The sequence below is a fragment of the Acinonyx jubatus genome, chromosome B2, assembly GCF_027475565.1.
Source record: "Acinonyx jubatus isolate Ajub_Pintada_27869175 chromosome B2, VMU_Ajub_asm_v1.0, whole genome shotgun sequence".
Lineage (NCBI taxonomy): Eukaryota > Metazoa > Chordata > Mammalia > Carnivora > Felidae > Acinonyx > Acinonyx jubatus.
Genome location: NC_069385.1, coordinates 79,914,076 through 79,936,438, shown reverse-complemented (window position 1 = coordinate 79,936,438; position 22,363 = coordinate 79,914,076). Strand labels below are relative to the sequence as shown.

The window sequence follows — 22,363 nt, the reverse complement described above, 5'->3', positions numbered from 1 at the left end:
ATTATAATTGCAACAAACTCCAAGATAAAGGCTATTGTGCTTTACAAAAAAATATAAAATTCTAGAGATCAAACTCTAAATCTATCTAGAGACCATGGTGAACTGCCTTTCTGTGTTAAAAATAAATGCTATTACCCCTTTAGATGAAGGAAAAAGATGACAAACATGTATTACTACTACCTTTGTTCTTCTAAAGTTCTTAAGTTTTTGTGTTTGGTTGTGGTGGGTGATCTACACTGCAATATTCTAAAGAAAATACATAAAGAGATGAACACTGCTTTTAAAGAGAATGCTTCCTCATAATGATATCTGTATAGCTTTGAATTATACTTCATATATATCAAGAAAAAAATCAAGAGGTCACAAAAGGCCAGAGCCAGAAGCAAAGGGAAAAGGCAAAGCCCTCATTTCCTGACCCCCATGATACAAATAATTTTCTTTAGTGGTTTTCCGGCATAAGGAGGGGAGTGGGAAGAGGGGAGAAATGTGTGTGAGTGTGAATAAAGTAATTAAGTATCTTCTAACACACAATTACACTTAACCTGTCTGAGGATTCTGTGTATCTTAATTGTTTTACATTAAGACTGCTGACAAGGTTGTAAATAACCAGTCCACATACTCACTATAGAAATTCTACAGTTTGGCTTCAAGGACTCCATGAATTTCTTGAAATGTCCAAATTTTGTGTGAATATGCCTATGGGCATTTTCTGGGGAAAGGACTACAGGTTTCATCAACTTTGCAAAGCAATGCATTAAGTAAAAAGGTTAAGAATGAATGTAACACTCTTTATATGGGCCTGTGTTCAGTATGGTAGTTATTAACCATGTGGCTACTGAGCAATTGAAACAGCTATGCAATTGAGGAACTGAATTTTTAATTTAAATGTGAATACTGAAGCACTGTACATTTTGAATATTGATTACAGGTTGAAATGACAGTATTTTTGATATGATGGAATAAATTATTAAAATTAGTAATTTTACCTGTTTATTATTAGATGTAGTAGCTACTAGAAAACTTAAAATAATATACATGATTTATAGTGGTTTATATTATATTTCCACTGGACAGAATTGCCTCTTGATTCTAACAGTTAATCCAGGTGTCAATGTTTATGTAATAAGTCATCATTAATGACTTATTAGCTAATTATATTTCTATACTGCACTGGTAACTCATGTATTTGTGATACGCAAAACTTATAAATCAAATTGGTTACTGGACCCCCTATTGTTAATGCTAGAACCAATTCACTATGTACATCTGATTTCCGTAGGGTTCAAAGTGACAGAAGCAAGGCCAATATACTATACAAAAAACTTTGAATTTAGTTCAGAAAGGAAGAATAATAAAAATGTAAAACACTGATATACAAAGTCATTTGCTTCTTTATTCACTTACTGACCACTATATAGTAAGTATAAGTGACTGAAAAAGTAATTAAACCCAGAAGTTCAGATTCCACTGGATACAAATACATGTAAAAAAGAATACTCTAATAAGTGTTACCACAAAAAGCAATGAACAGGGTGTTCTGGGAACATAAAAGAAGTGCTTGATTCTGTCTAAAGAACCCAAGAAGAGGCTTCCTGGAGTGGATAATATTTCAAAGTGGAACTTGAAAGGTAATAGGAAACCATTAAATTGGGAGGGAAAAAAAGACATTCCAAAGAAGGAAGAAAAGGACAATGATATTTCAGAGACTTCAAGTGGTATAGAATAGCTGGGACATAAAAAGGAGAGGGAAAAGTAAAGAAAGCTGGAATGTTAGGCAGCAGCCAAGTAATGAAGAGTCTTATATAATAAGCAAAAACATTAAAATCTGACTCCATGGATGATTTGAACGCAGGGAAGGATTTCAACTGTGTGTGTGTATGGGCATGCATGCATTTGTGCTAAAGATAAATAATCAGAAAGATCACTTTTACGCAATGTGGAAGACGTATTGGGTAAGGAAGAGTTGAGAATCAAGACAGCAAGACCAGTTAGAAAACTAGAACAGTCCAGGTGAGAAATTATGTAGGCCTGAATTAAAAACACGGAAGTGAGAGGAACCGATTTTAGAGAAATTAAGGAGGCAGAAATAACAGAAACTAACGACTGTGAAGTAGATCTGGAAGAGAAGGCTAGATGACTCCCTGACTTTAAGCTTACATAGAGGGGTATATCCCAATGCCATTATACATATAAAAGGACATTTCAGTAGAAATATTAAATTTTGAGAGGTTTCTGAGGAGAACATTGAAGAGGAAATTGTTTAGGCATACGTTGGAAGCTGTGATACAAAATGCTTCTTCTTGAACTGCTCACTGCCAATAAGCCATAAGTGTTTTAACACATCATAGGGTGTACTGTATCAGTTTCTTTCTCCATCGTTCAAACATAAAGCCTTTAAAATGAAAATCTGCAGATGAGAGAACTTGGAAGCATAACTGTAAAGGGCTAAAAGTTTTATGACAGAACAAAGGTCGGGCTGTGGACAACCCTGATGAGTTAACATTTAGTGAAGGGCAGGGCAGTGTGCTGAATTTTGTGATGTAAGAACTTAATTTTTCTAAAAAGGAAAGGCGTCTACATTTGGTTAAGTAAATCTAATTTAATTTAAACTACCTGAAAATACTTTTTAAGGTTTTGTAATAATGAAGTCAGGAATTAGTTAACTTACATCAGTAAAAGCCTTTGATTCTAGAATTTGTTTTTATTTCCAGAAAGCAAGTTTTTCTTGGCTCTTAAAATTTAATGACAATACAGTTTGCTTTGGGCACAAAGCTGCAAATCAAAAGATGTCTCACTGAATGTACCAACTAATACAGAATGTGACTTTTAAATGAGCAACCTAACAAAAAGTGGATATAAATGCTACCTCCAACAAAAAGCATCATTCTTAAGAAATACCTACTTTATCTTGGAAGATACAAATAATACCTTACCTTGCTCCATGACGGGTGATGACTTTGAAAGAGTGGATGTTTTTGAGAGTACAGATGATTTCACTTTACGTTTGACTGGCTTTTCCTTTTCTGTGTTTTCTTTTGCAGAATTATTCCTAGTGCCATGACTAATACTGGACTGACCAGGACTTGAAAGAGTATTCAAGGTTTTGGAATGTTTCACAGAATTTTCTAGAACTGAAACACATATATACACACACACACACACACACACACACACACACACAATTAAAAGCTAAATTATTTAACCTATAAATAAGCAAGGAGGTTGGGATTACTTGTAATTTGAACTGCTTAAATTAGCGAAAAGATAAAACCTAGGAGTTGCTTAATGCTTTCTTAGGAAATCTACTTTCAAACAGGAAAAAGGAATACACAAAGAAACTCTTTTAACAGTTTCAGACCTTTCTGATGATGTCCAGTAACTTCAAGATTATGAAGGCAAGCCATAGCAAATTGTTAGCAAGTCTGGGTACTAGGATTTTAATACAGGCAGTTTGGATCAGAGTTACCATTTTTAAGTATTCTATGCTAACATTACTAAACCTCATTTTTTTTTTCTTATTAAAAGCAAAAACAAATAAGCAAAAAAGAGCAAAACCAACACTTTCTGCTGGAATTTACAAAAATCTCATATATTTCATTTGGCAAAATAAAAGCTAAATTTAAAAATCATATATACTTCAATTTAGAAACTATAAATGATCCTTACTTGTTTTCCCTGGCATTGCAGATGTATTAGCTTTTGAAATTAAAGCCTTTGCTGCAGAAGAAGTAGATGGCTGCTCAGTGGTAACTGGATCTACGACCACTCGATTGCTTCTGGTTCGAACTACAGAACTGGATTCTGTTTTACCATTTATCTGAGTGGCATTATGCCTCGGTGGTATTGATCGTGTAGGTGTAGAGAATGGAGAGGTAGAGATATCTGACTTTAGCTGGGGTTTTAAGGTCCTTTTTTTCCTTTCAGGGCTGTAAATAAAATAGTATCATTAGTCATTCCTATAGCTCTATGCGGATAAATAAAATAGTTTTATAATACTGTTGGATTCAATATTTGTACTATTATGAAATATGTTAAAATATGAGATTTGTAGTGGATTTCATATGGTTGTGAGCCTTTGAAAGTGAATATTTAGTGAAGGATTGCCATAAATGCTACAGTTATATGACAGAAAGCATGATGCCATCACTATCCTAAAAATGCTGTTTTACTGTATAGATTTAGCAGTTTGAATTTAAGCACTTACACTAGTATAGCTTTAGTTAAAAGATTAAAAATCCTCCACATCATAGGAACTTGCATGTCAAATATATCATTCTGCAATATAGGGAATAGTAAAGGAAGTATTAAAAAACACCGAGTTCTATCATTTAGATGACAAAGTTATAGATCAGTTGATGTTTTTTAAAATAAATCATATACCTTGATGCAGCACTACTGGAAACAGAGCTGCTTCTGTTTCTTTTCTTCCTCCTTTTGGTTATTGTATTTCTTTTATGAAAACGAAGAGCAGATTTATAATCTGATAAAACTGAACTAATGTGTTCTTCAAAGAAAGCAGACAGGCGCAAACTCATGCTGTAAATCTACGATAAGAAAAAAAGTGTTTAAATGTGGAAAGGAAAATGCGTGCTCAGTAAATATTAAATATAACTTAAGTATTTTCTTTAGCAAAAAGTTTCAACAATTTAAACATTATATTTTTCCAATCTCTTTAGATGAAGAGTAAAACTAAAGCCTTTTTACATTTAAACTGTATTTTTTGTAAGTTTTATTTTTAATTTTTGAGAGAGAGACAGAGAGAGAATATGAATGAGAATCTTAACTAGGCTCCACATTCAGTGCAGAGCTCATCATAGCACTCAATCCCATGACCCTGGAATCATGATCTGAGCTGAAATCAAGAGTCATACACTCAACTGACCGAACCACCCAGGTGACCTGACAATTAAACTATTTTTACATTTGGATTAGAAATCTTCCAAGGTTTCGGAGTCTAAGTTTTTATTTTTTTGGGGGGGGGGGGTGGTTCGAGGAGCAGAGGGAGAGACAGAATCTTAAGCAGGCTCCATGCTCAGCACTGAGCCATTATAATGCAGGGCTCGATCCTACAAACCTGGGATCATGACCTGAACCGAAATTGAGTTGAATGCTCAACCAAATGAGCCACCCAAGGGCCCCGGATTTCAGATTCTTAAATAAGAGCCCTAGTATCAATTCACACGGCCTATACAGACAAAATTCCTTTGAACTCTATCACACTGAAACTATCCCTGAGGTTTTGAACCTGTTACCTAGGACTATCATCTATATTTTTTCTTTTTTTAATTTCCTTTTTTTTTTTTTTAACATTTATTTATTTGAGAGATAGAACACGAGTGGGTGAGGGGCAGAGAGAGGAAGATACAGAATCTAAAGCAGGCTCCAGGCTCTGAGCTGTCAGCACAAAGCCTGATGCAGGACTCAAACTCATGAATTGTGAGCTCATGACCTGAGCCAAAGTCAGACGCTTAACCGACTGAGCCACCCAAGTGCCCCTATTCTTTTTCATTTCATTTCCATGTATCACCCTTTTGTGATATCTTGTCTGCCCAAAGAGAGGTAAATGATATTTATAATTTTACTCATTTTTATAAATCATTCACAAAAATACCTTTCCATTAATGCAGAAAATAGCTGGAAAAGTTAAGCCCACATAGCCCTAATATATACCAGGACAATAAGTATGTGGTATGTGTTAAGGAAAAGTAACCATCCCTAAACATTAATGTCATCACTTTTATTTTATAGAAGGAAAGAAATAAAAATATGTGAATTCTTTTTTCCACTAGGATACCATTAAGAACATAATATAAATTTTGCTCTATATTTAATTAACAGAACATTTAGTTACTTAACATACTTTGCTACTAATTTCATTTAAATTAAACATAGACAAAACCCGTTTTAAGTATATACCCTTGATCTTTTGCTTGGTGTATAGGCTTTGGAATTGCTAAAAATAAGTCTGACATCTTTACATAATTCCATGGGTGACTCATAATTCCCAGCCTCTAAAGTTTCTCTAACAGTAGCAAAATCCATTGGAGTGTCAATGATGTCTCTGTAGTCCTAAAAGAAGAAAAACAGGTGGTATTACTATTAACATCACTACCACAAGGCATTAATACTCAGCACAGGGATTGACATACAATTCCTGTGATGAGTATAAGTCCTAGAACTATTAATAATCCCTTACTTTCCTCATCAAGGCTTTTTTTTTTTCCTAATAATTTTTGTTTTTTTCATGCCCTCTCCCTTTTATTGCAGTCAACATAGGTTCTTCTCATTCAAGAAGCTATTGAGTTCTGCTGCTTTTTCTTGAGGAAGAGGTAAAGGGTAGAGTTTTTCTGGAAAAAGAGGATTAAGAGTACTGAAAAAAACCTTAGATCCACAACTAACAAATTTCACATAAAACTCAAAATTTTATACTAGCTATGAACTCTAAAGGCTCTGACATATATCTTTAAAATAAGCAGATAAAAAATAAATAAAAAATAAAATAAGGAGATAAAACAATAGAAATACACTAATACCCCATTTGTGTGGAGGCCTGAATTCTAGTAACCTCAACTTTAGTACTACAATTGGGAACTCTGCATTAATCAGGAATTGTGAATGTAAATAGTTGTCACAAAGCCTATACACTTCATCAGACAAAGGAGAAGTGGAATCACCTAAAGTATCTACCTAGTCAACTGTGTATAAAATAAGGCAATAGATTAGAAGCAATAAAAACAGACAAGTGAAAGCAGAAAGAAACAGAAGGGTATAAAATTATTTGAATATGGTATCTTTTAAAAGAGAAAGAGTAATACATCTTTTCCATAGACCAGAAGTACGTTACTACATTTTTCAACACGTAGCTTGAGTTTGCACCATCAAGTTTAAATTATGATCAAGTATATTTGACCATAAGGGAAATAGCATTATTACCTTTTACAAATAGGGACAGTTTTATTTCTTCTGTAACAATCTATATGCCTTTTATTTCTTTTTCTTACCTTATTGCATTGGCTAGAATTTGCAGTAGTATGTTGAAAAGCAGTGGTGAGAACCGGCATCTTTGCCTCATTCCCAATCTTAGGGGGAAAGCATTTGGTTTTTCATAATTAAGTACAATTTAGCTGTAGGTTTTTAAACAGATACTCTTTATCACGTTTTCAAAGTTCCCCTTTATTCCTAGTTTACTTAAGAGTTTTTTTTTTTTTTTAAATTATCATTAATGGTGGTTATCTTACATTATGTATTTGTCTATATTGCATCCATTCATCACAGGACTAATTATGTAAATTATATTTTCATATCTTTTGTATTCCTGATGCTCTGGTGATTTGGGATTCTTACAGACCTGAAGAGAACCTGCCCCTCCCAGGACTAACCAATTCTTAGAGACAGACCAACCCTACGCCCCAAAGCCCACTGGAATTATTCAAATTAGCCAGTCCTAAAGTGTTTACCCTGCTCTGCCTTGCCTTTCTCATAAAAACCCCAATAAAGGCTCTGGCTTAAGCATTTCCTTGCTCCTGCCTTTTGCCATCTGACCAAAACCTGATGTTTCCCTTGTGGCTCTAAGTGGCATTCAGTGACACCATCTCTGGGACTTGTGAATGTAATAAATTTCCTTTTAAGCCCCATTCTCATTTCCTCTTATGGGAATGCTGACTGTACCATCTAATCCCATATCCGATATGTGCATTCTTAGAACAAATGTGTATTCTGTCAAATACTTTTTCATATGCATTGATACAATCATCTGACTTCTCTCCTTTAACATGATGAATTACACAGATTCATTTTTGAATATTGAATGAGACTTACATACCTGGATAAAAGCCCGCTTGGTCATGGTATAATATCATTTTTATATATCACTGAATTCTATTTGCTGATATTTTATTGAGAATTTTTGCATTTTCTTTTGTATTTTTTTGGTCCAGTTTTAAAATCAGGATAATACTGGTTTCACAGAATGGGTGCAGAAGTAGTAGTCGTCCCTTCTCTGTCTTGTGAAAGAGACTATGTAGAATTTGTGTTAATTCTTTAAATTTTGGTAGAATTGTTCAGTGAAGATATTTGGACTTAAGACATTTCTTTTTTGAAAGCTTTTAATTACAAATTAAATTTCCTTACTAATTACAGGGCTATTCAAATGATCTATTTTCTATTGGGGGAGTTGTAGTAGTCTGTACTTTGAGAAATGGTCCATTTCACCTATGATGTCAAATCTGTATGTGTACAGTTGCCTGTAGTATTTATTATCTTTTTGGTATCTGTATGGTCTGTAGTGATATCTTCTATTGCATTCCTGATATTAGCAACTTGTGTCTTTTTTCTTAATAGAGATTTGTCACTTTTATAGATCTTTTCAAAGAACCAGATTTTTGGTTTTATGGATTTTCTCTATTGTTTTTGTTTTCAGTTGCATTGATTTTTTTTTATTATTTCCTTTCTTCTGCTCACTGTGGGTTAATTTTAATTTTTCTTGGTTCTTGAGGAGAGAGCTTGGATGACTGATTCGAGACTTTTTCTATTCTCATGTACTATTTAGTGTTCTATGTTTTCCTCAATTTTTTAGCTTCATCCCACAAATTTTTATATTGTATTCATTTTCATTTATTAGTTCAATGTGTTTTATTTCCCATAAGACTTCTTTGATCTCACAGATTATTCAGAAATATATATTTATTTAGTCATCAATCAAGTGATTAGAGATTTTCCTGTTACTTTATTTCTGGTTTGATTCCACTGTGGCTGGAAAACACTCTGTAATGATTTCAATTACATCTGTCCTGCTGTTTTTTTACTTTTCTTCCCAATCTTCCTTGGTCACTTGAACAGATTCAATTTGATTTATGTACTGTGTTTATGACTGTAACTCTATGAACACACCTTTTAAGTGGTTGATCAGGTATTTATAATATATACAAAATTATCAAAATATACTGGTGTTATACACAAAATAAAGCAACCCATGGAATGGGAGAAGCTATTTGCAAATGACATATCCAATAAAGGATAGGATCCAAAATATATAAAGAACTTATGAAACACTCAAAAAACAATCTGATTTTAAAAATGGAAAAAAGCAGACACTTTTCCAAAGAAGACATACAGATAGCCAACAGATACGTGAAAAGATGCTCATCAATGAGATATCGCCTCACACACGTCAGAATGGCTAAAATCAAAAATACAGGAAACAACAGGTGTTGGCGAGAAACAGGAACACTCCTGTGGAGAAACAGGAACACTCATGTACTGTTGGTGGGCATGCAAATTGGTACAGCTACTTTGGGAAACAGTATGGAGGTTCCTCAAAAAGTTAAAAATAGAACTACTCTACAATCCAGCAATCACACTACTGGGTATTTACCCAAAGAACACGAATTCAAAAGGATATATGCACTCCTATGTGTATAGCAGTATTATTGATGAATGGATAAAGAAGGTCTATATATACAGTGGAATATCATTCATCCATAAAGAAGAACGAAATCTTGCCATTTGAAATGACATAAATGGAGCTAGAGAGTATAATGTTAATTAAGCAAAATGAGGCAGAGAAAGACAAATACCATTTGATTTCACTCATGTGGAATTTCACAAATAAAATAAGCAACAGGAAAAAAGTGAGGGGGGGGGGAGTGTCAAAGTAAGAAACAGACTCTTAATTATAGAGAACTAATGGTTACCATAAGGGATTAAGGAATGCACTTGTGGTTATTTAATAAGCACAGGGTGATGTATGGAAGTGCTGAATCACTATATTGTACAGCTGAAACTAACTGAATGTTAACTAACTGGATTTAAAATAAAAACAAAGTTTAAAAAAGTGAAATAGAGAAGAATAATATATCCAAAGTGAAAACTGTAATTTCAGATTTTCCTGTGTAATAAAATCATATAAATGACCTTTAAAAAAAAAAAGACATTCCAAAGACTGAAACCCTGATTCTTAAGATAGTTTGTAGGGGGAGGGGCTCGGGGGGCAGCAAAGTTAAAGGAGTTAGAAAACTGCTTTATGCAATGGTAACGTCATTTGAACAGTGTCTGTGCAACCTCTCTCTCTCCTTAAGGGTAACTAACCACTTCAACAGAAACTATAATTACATGGATACTGAATATTATGACATACTGGCTCTATAAACTTTGCAGATTTTAGGAAAATGCTAAATATATTTATATAGAACACTTCTTCTTGGTTCATATCTTGGGTTTCTGTTACTCCATACACTATATGATAACCATTTAATGTATCTGTTGAATAAATGGGGTAGAATATTTATTTAGCACGCTGATTTCCATCAAAAAATTTTAATTTTTAAAATCCTGCTTTAAGTATTTGACTAAACTCAAAATGTGAACAAACATTTTCATACAAAAGCTGAAATATGAAGAATATGACTGCCATAAATATTCTAGTACACTTAGGCTGGCAGTTAACTTATAGTTAATTCTGAAGTATAAAAAGCAGATAAATCCAGTTTTCTCTTCTCAGTGATAATAATAAAAAACAGCAAATAATCCTAAGTCTTTACACTTCCCTCCATCAAGGAGTACTGTAAGAGACAAGTGATCAAATTAAAATTTTTTCTTGCTTCTTCTATTTGTTTAATACTTTTGGCTGCTAGAAGGAGAACCTCTAAATACTGTTCTCATTATTTTGAATACCTCAGTACCTCAGAGAGACTACATTCTTATATACTAGTTATTCTGTAAGAACACTGCCTAAGCTCTGGTGCACCTGATATAGGAAATAGGGGCTCCTGTCCTCACTTTGTCAACAAATAGCTGTGTATCTTGGAGAGCTGCTTAACATGAGCCTCAGTTCAACAATGAGTCAGCTATACCTGTATCCATATATAAATATATGTATTGTTATCATATATATATTTTTTACACACACACACACACACACACACACACACACACACACACACTCTCTGCAGGTGTTTGTATTCTGGACTTTTCCCCATTAAGGAAGAGAAAGATACAAGCTTTAACGTTTAGATTCCAGATGCACAAGTGTAACACTATATGCAGTCATGAGAATAGATCTCTTCTATATTTTTTGTATGGCTGTTTTAACATTTTTCTTTTGTACTTAGAGTTTTGATTTTTCACTATTATTCCAGGTAAAGATTTTTTTTTTCATATCTATCCTGCTCAGGAGTCATGCTTTGTCAAATGTTTATGAAACCTAGAAAACCTTCAGCCATTAACTCCTCAAAGACTGCCCCTCTCCCATTCTGAAACTCCTGTAAGTTATGTTTTGAATTTTTTCATCCTATCTACTGTATCTCCTTTCTTTCAGAGAATTTTAATTTCAATTATTTCATATTTCATTCTCAGAAATTCCATTTTGTTTACAATTTTTTAAAATTTATTTATTTTGAGGGAGAGAGAACATGCAAGTGGGGGAGGGGCAGAGAGAGAATCCCAAGCATGCTCCATGCTGTCAATGCAGAGCATAGCACAGGGCTTGAGTTCACAAACTGAAATAACCTGAGCTGAAATCAAGAGTCAGATGCTCAACCGCCTGAGCCGCCCAGGTCCCCTTATTTAGTTTAAATTTTTAAAAATATCTGCCTTTTCCCCCTCAAATAACGTCTTTTTTTCCTTATGCTTCTTACCCCTCCATTTATCTATTAAACCAAAATAACAACCAAGTTTCATTGGCAGCATTTTTTCCTTTCTTGGTGATGCATAAAATAAGTCATTGGTGTTTTATATCTGATGAAGTATAGTATTTCAGAAATAATCTATTATGTCAAGTTTTGGGGAAGAGGGTACTAATATTTCCACTTGTTGTTTCTGTAATATTTATGATGGATCACTCCCTCATATAGCTTGCGATTTCTTTTTATCATTAATTCACCTTTGTTTAGGGTCTGGTTTTTTTCTCCCTCTGATGAATTTCTACACACATGGATACTGTAAATTTAGGCTCTAAATCTATGCGTAGAGCCAGCTATGAGAGATTTCTCTCTTGACAACAGAACAACAGAGATATTTTTCCTTGTGGAGGGAATTATACTATTGTTTTCATCGAGGGTGAAGTCTTTCAACAGTCCTGGGAAGGGGGGGGGGTCTCAGTTCTAATTTCCTTCCTCAGTGTGGATTGCATGGCTTTTTCTGTCTCTACATCATGTTATTCTTCTGCCTCTAGAATCAAAACATTAAAGCTTACATCTATCTCTTCTTTTCTGGGGAAAAGTCTAGAATACAAACACCTGCAAGCATTAGATAAACTATAATGTTTTCTAAAATACATAGCTGGGCTTGTAAGAAACAAAAGGAAATCCACAGGTTCCAAAAGCAAAGAGAATTGAAAACCAGAGTACTGTAGCATTAGCTTACTTCTTCTATGACTTTTTTGGAATATAGGGTTCAAATTAGCCCAGTTTATTACATTGCTGGAATTAAAAGTTTATCTTGTACATTCAAGATTCCAGGTTTCTCAATCTTTAAATGACAAAAAAAAAAGGCATTTTATGATATTTATCTACTGATGAAATTTCTCTATTTTCATTCATCATTTTGAATTAGAACACACACATAAAAAACAATTAATGAAGTCAGATGATATCACATTTGGGTCATGATCTCTTATAAAATATTTCATTTTTATTTTCATTTGAAACTATAAATGAATGTTACCTGAACTGTACAACCTTTAATAACTGAATAAAGGAATAAAAAAAAAAATCACTTTAAACTATATTTAGATTGCTAAGACTGCATGCAAAAATAAATATTCGGATCAGTTTTACTCAACCTCCCTACCTTGAATTCCATAAATATAATTATGCCACCTTGCATTTGTATATAGTGCTACAAGTGAAAAATTATTTTAATGTGTTCTCATTTCATCCATAACCCTGTAGGGAAGGTTAGGTATTATTACTCTTGTTTCCTGTAACTGCCATAATAAATTCTTGGAATTAGTCTGAGAAAGAAAATAGTAAAAAATAATATTCAGATAAACAAACTAAATGACTTGCTCCAAGTTGCACAGCTCGTAAGTGGGAGTGCTGGGGCCATAATCTAATACTTCAGAGTCTTAATTTGGGGTTCTTTCTGTTTTAAATACCACACTACTCAACTTAGATGCTCCATTTAGCCAAATAGATGAGAACACGTATTTAATAATGAAGAAATAAACTATAACCATAAGAAATAGCTTAAATAGCGAATTGTCATGTGTGAGATATATGGCAAGCTGACAGGTAAGGTAATATTTTCAAAAATACTTACTGGATATTCAAGGAGATCTACTGGCTGGCGGAAAGGCTCAGAATCTTCACATTGAAATATGAGATTTAATAATTCTTGACATTGTTTCTTCCATGCTTGAATATCGTAAGATTGAGCTCTGTTACGTAATCTCCTTCTAGGCTGATGGTCCTGAAATGAAAATTTTCAATGTATTAATAAAATAAAACATATAAAAGCTTCAAATATATTAAAATAAAAAATTAATAAAGTAACATTTATACAGTACAATTTGTATTTTTAATGCAATCTCAAATAATTAGGTCATATACAGTAACTCAAATAGAAAATATTATTCACCTAGTTCTGAAAACCATGTATTTTGTAATGGAAACTGATTTAGAAGTAATACTTAATCTGTCTTTAAAAATACTAAGAGTTAAAAAACTGCCTTTAATACATTTTAATTCATATAAAGTATTTCTGCTAAAACAAAAAATCTTACCTTTCTTTTTCGGGTAGAAGTTCCTGGCACATCAGCATCTTTCTCTTCTTCCTTTGAAATAAGAGTTTATCAGATTCACTAAACATTCTAGACTTCATTACATGTTTTAGAGTTTAGAGAATCTACCATAGTAATTTATATACCAATTATCACTTTTACACTTTGGAAAACCCATAATGTATATGCTGGAACACTTTATGGGCTCATTAGAGAGTCCCCCACAATATTTTTAATAACTACAGCAAAAAAATGCTGAACTACTTTTTGGAAACTACAGCATTAACCAAAAATAATTTTCATTACAGCATTTACCTGAAAACTACTATGTGTACATTTCATTTTATATATATATATAGAAAAAGACCAATTAATATCATAATGAAATGTTAAATACCTCAGAATCGGACAAAACTTTCTTCTTCATTGAATTGTACAGTGGAATTAAGTTGTAACAAGTCTGATCCCTAAACAGCAAGGAAATGTTAGTACGTAAGATTAGAGTCCTGAGATTTTATTCTTTTTCCTTTAAATCTGTTAACAAAACCAGATTTTAAGATAAAGTTTGAAGCGGAAGGCTTTTTTCATTGGTTAACTCCAAAACCCTATACCCACACACCTGCCCGTGCCCCTCCACCCTATGTGGAGCTTCCATTGTGGCCTATTTCAATACACCAAACCCAATTTTTACCTCCCAGTATGTGCTCAGGTTGCTGCTGTGTGTGGGATGCCCTCTTTCATTCCTCAATACACAAAGGAAAGCTAAGATACTTCCTGTCTTCTAATTCCTTCTTCCTTTCATTCTTAAATATTTATAGTCATTCCCTAAAATTTTGTCCTTTAGTCATCTTTTCTTGACACTACAGCTTTTGCCCTGATAACCTTACTTGTGTAAATGAATTCCGAATTCTATAATTTGGTCTGACTCTTCTCTTGAGATTCCTATCATCATCTAGAATTCCACATGTCTAAACCTAATTTTCACTCCCCACTCTTCCTCCTATTTTTAACAGCATTACCATTCTCACAGTAATGTGTGATTTTTCACTATTCCTTCCCTTGCCTCCTTATAAACCCAATCATTGGCCAAGTTCTGTGATTCTACCTTCAAAATCTCTTGGTCTCTGCTTCTTTCTCATTTCCATAAATTAAACTCTCATCACCTCTTAGTTGGTCAGCTGTAGCAATCAATCTGCTATTTAGGCTTTCTGTCTCTTCCCTATCAATTAATATTAGAAATGCATTCAAGGCCCTACATGATCTGGCTCCAACTCATGCTTATAGCATTGTATCCTTATTACTTATGCTCGCGTACTCTCTAATTCACCTGGTATAAATTGCTTAATTCCGTTAATAACTCCTTATCCTTTCCTACCCCTTATGTCACACTCCTTGTCCCTAGAATGGCTTTCATCTAACTTTTGAATCTATTGATATCTACCTTGTCCGTAACATCCTAACCCATGTTTCCCGTACCTAAAACCCCACTTTCATAAGCTAGAAGTAATCCCCATCTAAATTTTCATACAGATTTTCTTGTTATTTTCCTTATAGTTACTTAAAATTTATCTACGAAATTGTATTAAGATGATAAATACACATTTCTATCTCATTTATCTCTTACATCACCTCATTATATATACCCTATTGCTTGAAATTTGGCCAATAACTCAAAGTTATGAGTTATCTCAAACTTTGAGAAATAACTCAAAGTATAATAAAAATTTCAAGATATACCTAATATTTAAAAGTTACTGTTAGCTAAAAATGTATAAACAAATTATATACTTCTAAAAAAATGCAGGGGTTTATTTTTAGATACATAAAATATAGATGCTTTAAACATTAATCTATTCTTACAAGGCATTTCAAAGTAACAGTTTGAAAAATATTTTATAGACTATTCCAAATATAAAAATAATTGTGTCATGTAAATTATTTCACTAAAGTGTGAAATTCCTGTATCACACAATTCTATTGATTCCTCTTTGGAAAAGAGAAATGTACATACACACACATATAGAAAAATTACTATAAACTTCACTGGCAAAATATTATAAGCCCTTATAACTAAGTTATGTAAACAATCTTCCAGGGATAATTAATCCTTAATTAGTCTTAATTAGTATCCCCATTAAAACTGGGGAAAAAAAAAAAAAAAAAAAGGCATAGTAAAAATAGCCCCCAAACAATTTGAAAGGCAACAGATTTCTTTACAGAGTGAGGTAGAGAGTAGGGCATAACATTTATCTTACTAATTTTCTTTGGTGTTTTCTTATATTGAAATTACCTATGTTCTTTACCAAAAAACTTCCAAAGAACAAAAAACAAAAAAAAAACCCCTAACTAATACCACAAAAAGGGGCCCTACGATTATGCTGAGTAATGAGAATGAAATTGGAGATGTTTTTAAAAAAGCCTCAATAATATCTTCCTGTAAAAATGAAAGCTGTCAGCAGCTGAGTATTTAAACTTAACTTATAAAATATATTTTTTTCTTAGCCAGAAAAAATTATCCAATTTAAATAACCTCAGTATGAACTCGAGTGGTATGTTAGACAAAACATACCACTGAGTCATTCCTCTGGCTTCAGTTTAGAAAGCTCAATTCATTCTGTGGCTATATAAAATTCATTAAGATAAAAAAATAAAAGAGCTACTCCCTTAAAGAGCTGCAGTTATCATTCTTGGTAGGAGATTAATGAATGAGGAAGTAAACCTGACTTTTAAGAAGAATCTTGAAAGCTAAATTTAGTTTCTTGCTGGACTACATAAATACTTATTTACAAACTTGTCAAGGGCAATATAATGTTAAGATGAAAAATTCTTAGATGGCAGACACTCCGTTCCTGTGCAAATTAAACATGTAAACCTCTACAACTGTTTTCTTAACTGTTAATTCCAGATAGTGATATCTGCCACCTGTATTATTATTATTTGGTTTGGAACTATTTTAGGTAAAACATTATTATGTTCTATAAGTGCTTAACCCCTTACTATTATTATCTAACAGCTAGATTTAGAGAAAGATTCATATTTTTTAATATTAACTATAGAATATAACTGTAACAGAACTTTTATGATTTCATAATTAATATCAGCCAATGAACTAAGTGTTTAGACAGACATTGTATGCTTCCTATCTTGAGTGGAGCTAGTTTATAGCACAGCATGCAACATCATACATATAAAAAATAATTGCATTTTATATTTTGACATTTTTAAAGCTTAAAATATTGACATTAATTAATTATAATTAAGTGTGGAAAAACTACTCACTTTATAAAATGTAGAAGAAGATCAGTCACAAACTTAGCAGATTTCACAATGGGGCTTCCAGGCTCATTAAATGTTCGTGTATTATGCTCTATATATCGAACTTCCCACATTAGGGAAGAAACTCGCCTTAAACAAACAAAATACAGAAGTCTTAGCCTCATTTTATTTAGAAATATTTCCACACAATTTAAAACCAAGACATTCCAACTTTTCAACGGCAGTCTCAATTCAATTACAAAACTCACCACTTAAAAAATTATTCTGAAAAAATATATATCTCATTTGGGCAGGGGAAAAAAAGGAGTAGCAACAGTAACTGTGTATTTGCATAGAAAATGTCACCCTAGATTAGACACACTAGACTATTAATAGTGGTTTCTTTTCTTTCTGAAAGTAAAGAAAAATCCAAAAATGACATCTAGAGTATCATCCAATATGTGGTCCCACTTAAAATAGCAAAGAAGAAAATGCTCAGAAAATATTACTGATACTGATGTGTGAACAGAAACACAATTATATGTAATTTTACAAATATTATATACAATTGTGGGTACAGAAGCATACAGAAAGCTGTGTGCTTTTCCTACAGCATTGCAAGACTTATTCTAGTAACAGAATCACAGGCATCTTCAGGATACTCTATAGAAAACTGTGTAAAATAAGGTATTAGATTAATGCCCAGCAGGGCAAACGACAGTAGTAGTTTAATGAGACTGAACCAGAGGTATCAGAGAGGAAAACCATAAACTGCAAGAAATCTGTAGCCAATGAGTAAAGGAAAAACAAAACTTGAAGCAGTGAAAACGCACATGAAGGCATCATTTTATTAAATAACATAACTCAGGTCTTTATTACCAGATTCAAAAACAGGCAGTTTGTTTCTAATTTATGTAAGGATTGTGTTCCAAGATTTTTTCTTAAAGTGACTACTAAGCTAAGCAATTGCCAATAAAGCCTATTTAAGCTATAATGTACCCTAAAAAACACTACACGTTAGCAATTACCATATTAAGTAGTATTTCTATGAGAAAGTACATTTACAACAATAGTGGGAGATGTCAGGAGCTTATCTTTTTAGCTGTAATCCAACAATTAGTGTATAGGAACAACTCTTTCTCCCGTTTTCCTCCCCTATCTTGTTCCATCTCTGAAGTACTAAGTACAATTCTTGAGGCTTAGCAATTTTAGGGGTCTAGGGACAAGGAAGGATATAGTTAAAAATAACTACTCCCTTTTCTCTTAAACTTCTAACATGTGATGTTAAAAAAGATTTAAAGAAGTGTACTTTGAAGGTAAGATGGCTGGGAGGCACACATCATTATGATTTCCTCCTCATCTCTATGCTTTTGACAAATATCAATATACCAACAGCAGAAGCACCTAACAAGATCAGAAAAATCTTTAGAACCTGAAGTCTTAACATCTTAGTTGGCAATGTTTAAAGGCATTTTTCCTTTTTACAACTAGGGGTTACTATTAGCACCCAAAGGGTAAAGGTATGGACAGCCCCTCACAATAAAAAATTTTCTAGCTCCCAAATGTCAATAATGCTTTTGTTGAAAAACCTTGCTTAGTAAGTTAAGGAATAATAAATGGTGTTTTCAGTGCAGGCACAGGAAGTACCAAATCAGAATTATAATTCAAGGAATAAAAAGAACCAAAGGCACATTTTATATCAAAATATATGAAATATGAATAAAAATTCCCCTAAGTTAAAATGAATAGTAATGTAAAGAACTGCAGTAAAATGAAAGTGCTCACAAACTTTTTTTTTTTTTTTTTAAAGCAGGCTTCACTCCTAGAGCAGAGCCTAATGTGGGAACTTTTGCTAAGATCAAAAGTCAGATGCTTAACCACCTGAGCCAGCCAGGGACCCTCCCAAAGAAATTTTTTAATGCACTGATTTAAATTAAAATGTTGTCTTTTAAGCAAAAGTCATGAAAACTGGAAATATGATTTCATTATGTGAAAACTATAGACTTAAATTCACTTTTCTAAAAACGTATTCTAGGCAATAAGCCTACGATGCATGTCTCAGATTAGAACTCAATGTTTACTCAAACCGCTAACTAGAAGATGCAAATTAATTTAAATTAGACGTCTTTTTTTAAAACTCTATATTTCAAGCTAAAGTACAGCTATGAAAAATACCCTAATTTTCCTAACTTTGTTGTTCTTAAGTATTTATAAGCAAAATAAGAAAAAAAAACCCCACAACTTTTTAATATTGTTCTATGAAAAAATCCATGAACAAATATTTCAATGTGATGTCTGTGGGAAATGAAATACTCTGGCTTGAATTGTAAAATACAGTATGAAGACAGTGAGGTCCCACTCATTAGCAACTAGAAAAAACCATATCTATGAACCATATTCCAAGTCTATAGATCAGGAGCATCAGCATCCCAGGGAACTTAGAAATGCAGAACCTCACGTCCTACTAAAACTACTGAACCAGACTCTGCATTTTAACAAAATCCCTAGGTGATATGTATGGACATTAAAGTTTGAGAAACACCCAAGGATCATTTAGTATTCTTTTGGTAGTAGCTACAGCAAATGGGTTCTAACCTGTAAAACCTGTTTTCCAGTCTTTGTTTAATTGTACTTAAATCCGTTGGATACGCCACTACAGTGCAATACATGGGATAGGCTTGCAGATCTACAGGGGCCACAAACGCTGAAGCAATATCTAGAATAAAAAAATTAGTTTGTATGTTTAATTTTCATGGTTTAACAAGACTTCACAATTCTGCTTAAGACAAGTTCTGATTCATATAACCCTTAGACTGCCACTGTCTTTTCATAGAAAATACATACAGTTTAGCTAGCATAGTAGAGTCTCACTTCTTATTACATCTATATTTATACCACAAAATTCTAGGGATATTTGTTACTCAGATTTCTTAGAAGAAAAGCCATGACAGATAATATATAAATCTGACCTATTAAGTATACATATATTTCTATACTTAAAACCTGGCCAGTCCTGAATCTGTAGGTTTTTCACAATCATTCAGTAACACTATAACACATTCCATTCAAATGTAACCTTTCTCAAAAACTTACCTTACTTTAACAACATAATTCTGTGAAATATCAGGCAAGTACAGAGGAAGAACAGATCCAGAAGTCTCTGACTCAACGTCACTGACCAAATGGCACACAGTAAACTGGTAAAATCTAAAACCTGATAAAGATCACTCTCCATTTTTTGCTTATCCACATTTAGTGTAAGACAACTTCTTATGCTAAACTACTACTAAAATTATTTAGGATTATATTTATAGACTCTTTAAATGAAGTGTTGCCATATTTAAAAAGACTTCAAATGAAAATATCATCCAATATGTGTCTCCAGAGTATTTTCCTCTTCTTATTCATCATTTTTCCCTTTTTTAAGCTTGATTCCCTATCGACAGAAGGGGTTGCTACCAACCACCACACCAGTTAGAGTTGTTTTGGAAGCCCTTAATTCAGATAACCAAACATTTTGTGGCCATTGTTTTTCTTTTTTTCATATGAGACAAAGCATTTCATTCTCTCCTATTACCTTGCAAGTATTCCCTTGTGTATATATTCATAAAGTTAAGGGGAAAACTGGTACAGCTATTCATATAATTATAATTCAGCATTCAGCCCCACTCTCCCAATTCACATCATGTCAGCTTAAATATGTTGAGGGATTTCAAGTTGGTTTCTGGAGGATCCAGATTTTTCAGAGGTATCCCTGGCATTTCTGGGGGCCCTCACTCTGTTTGAAAACCACTGACATGACACTGTGAAGAAAAATTTTATTCAAATACTAACAGTTTTCCTTTCCTTTGCTTTTTGCCAGCTTGTCCTGCACTGCTGTGTTACTATTATTATTTACCTAGTGTCATCAACTGGTTTATTCCTGCAACAATTCTTTCACATTCTTCATCCCTGGGATTGGAACCCCATTCTCCATCAAGAGGTTTATAGATCAATGATCTGCATTCAACATCAGTTAAAGGAACACTGGTACCTAGTTCTTCAGGAAATACAGCTGAAATACACAGAAAGAAAAGCAGATTTAGTTAAAATATGTCTTTCTTGCTAATATTTAGGTTATTTGTTAATATTTAGGTTATCTTTACAAAGAGTTGATATTGTCAAAAAAACCTAAAGTATAATCTTGTAAAGATCTGGTAAGTATATTCCTTTTTTTCATTAAAAAGAAATATGTTTCAAGGGTCAATAACATTAATTTTTAAACATTAATTTTATAAATAATTCTCTAGATGGGTATATAATTACTTTTCCAAAATTATACCAGACAACTTGCTCTACTATCAGTTTCAGATAAAGGACAAATATTTCTGTAAAATAATAGAAATTAAAGATTTTCTGAATTTTATAATCTTCATATTTATTTTGATAAAACATACACAAGGTGAAACTGAACTAAAGTAGTGTTTTTCATGAATACTGTAATCGAAGTCTCAACTTTTTAAAATGTGGAAACAGAGAATTATTAATACTAACAGATGATTCTTATGCTTCTTGCTTTTAAATGATGAAGGCATGCCTTCTGCATACCTGAATCTTTAACAGTATTGTTAGGAGGTGATGGTGACATAAAATTTACAAATCTGCCAAGTACCTTTTCCTTTGAGCTAGACTTCATCAGAGAACACTGGAAAATATGCTACTATTTGTATACAAAATTCTTCCTCTACAAAATGTAATTAAACTCCATAGGTGCATGTGTGTATATATATCAGGACAGAACAAAACCAACAAAAATCACCCCCTTCACCCACAGCTAAATTTAGGTAGGAAATACCGTATTAATTAATGCCACTAATTCATTTCAAGAAATACCCCAAGCATTACAACACTGACTAGCATCACTTCTCTCATATATAGTCCAATGTGACTTCAAACTCAAGCTTACAAGATAAATAAAATCAGAAGATAAGCCATGTAACAATGTTACAAGTTGTATAAGATATTTTATAGTTTCAAACAGCTCTAATTTAGTAGTGAGATAAAAAAATATGTTATTGGTATTAAATTTTCAAAGCGGTAATTTTGAGAAAGAACTAGTTTTAGATAATGTATGAGCATGATTTTCTCATCTCTAAGGTTTACCAGCTGGGTTAAATTTCCAAGTTATCTTTTCTCTGACTTTTGAGAATACAATAACTAGTGAACAACTGCATTATAAATGATTATTTCTATTATGTCACAAGAGCTCCTCCCTTTTGTTTTTTAAAGTCTTTATTCTTACCTGAAAAGAAAAGTGACACATTGGGAAAAATCCCCAACCTTTATAAATAATCATTCTTAATATTCTGGAATATACAGCTTTTTAAGTCCTTTTATGCATATGCACTTATG

General features: G+C 32.8%; 1 protein-coding gene across 3 annotated transcripts in view; it reads right to left on the bottom strand.

The window, feature by feature from the left end:
* PHIP (pleckstrin homology domain interacting protein) overlaps nt 1-22,363 on the bottom strand; it is a 137,551-nt gene that overhangs the window by 6,513 nt on the left and 108,675 nt on the right. For all 3 annotated transcript variants that reach the window (XM_053222545.1, XM_053222544.1, XM_053222546.1), the window contains exons 30-39: nt 20,871-21,026; nt 19,568-19,688; nt 16,997-17,122; nt 14,115-14,184; nt 13,721-13,771; nt 13,258-13,407; nt 5,917-6,069; nt 4,381-4,544; nt 3,667-3,926; nt 2,934-3,131 (exon numbers count right to left, since the gene is read on the bottom strand). In XM_053222545.1, coding sequence (XP_053078520.1) covers nt 2,934-3,131; nt 3,667-3,926; nt 4,381-4,544; nt 5,917-6,069; nt 13,258-13,407; nt 13,721-13,771; nt 14,115-14,184; nt 16,997-17,122; nt 19,568-19,688; nt 20,871-21,026 — 1,449 coding nt within the window. The remainder of the gene's footprint in view (nt 1-2,933; nt 3,132-3,666; nt 3,927-4,380; nt 4,545-5,916; nt 6,070-13,257; nt 13,408-13,720; nt 13,772-14,114; nt 14,185-16,996; nt 17,123-19,567; nt 19,689-20,870; nt 21,027-22,363) is intronic.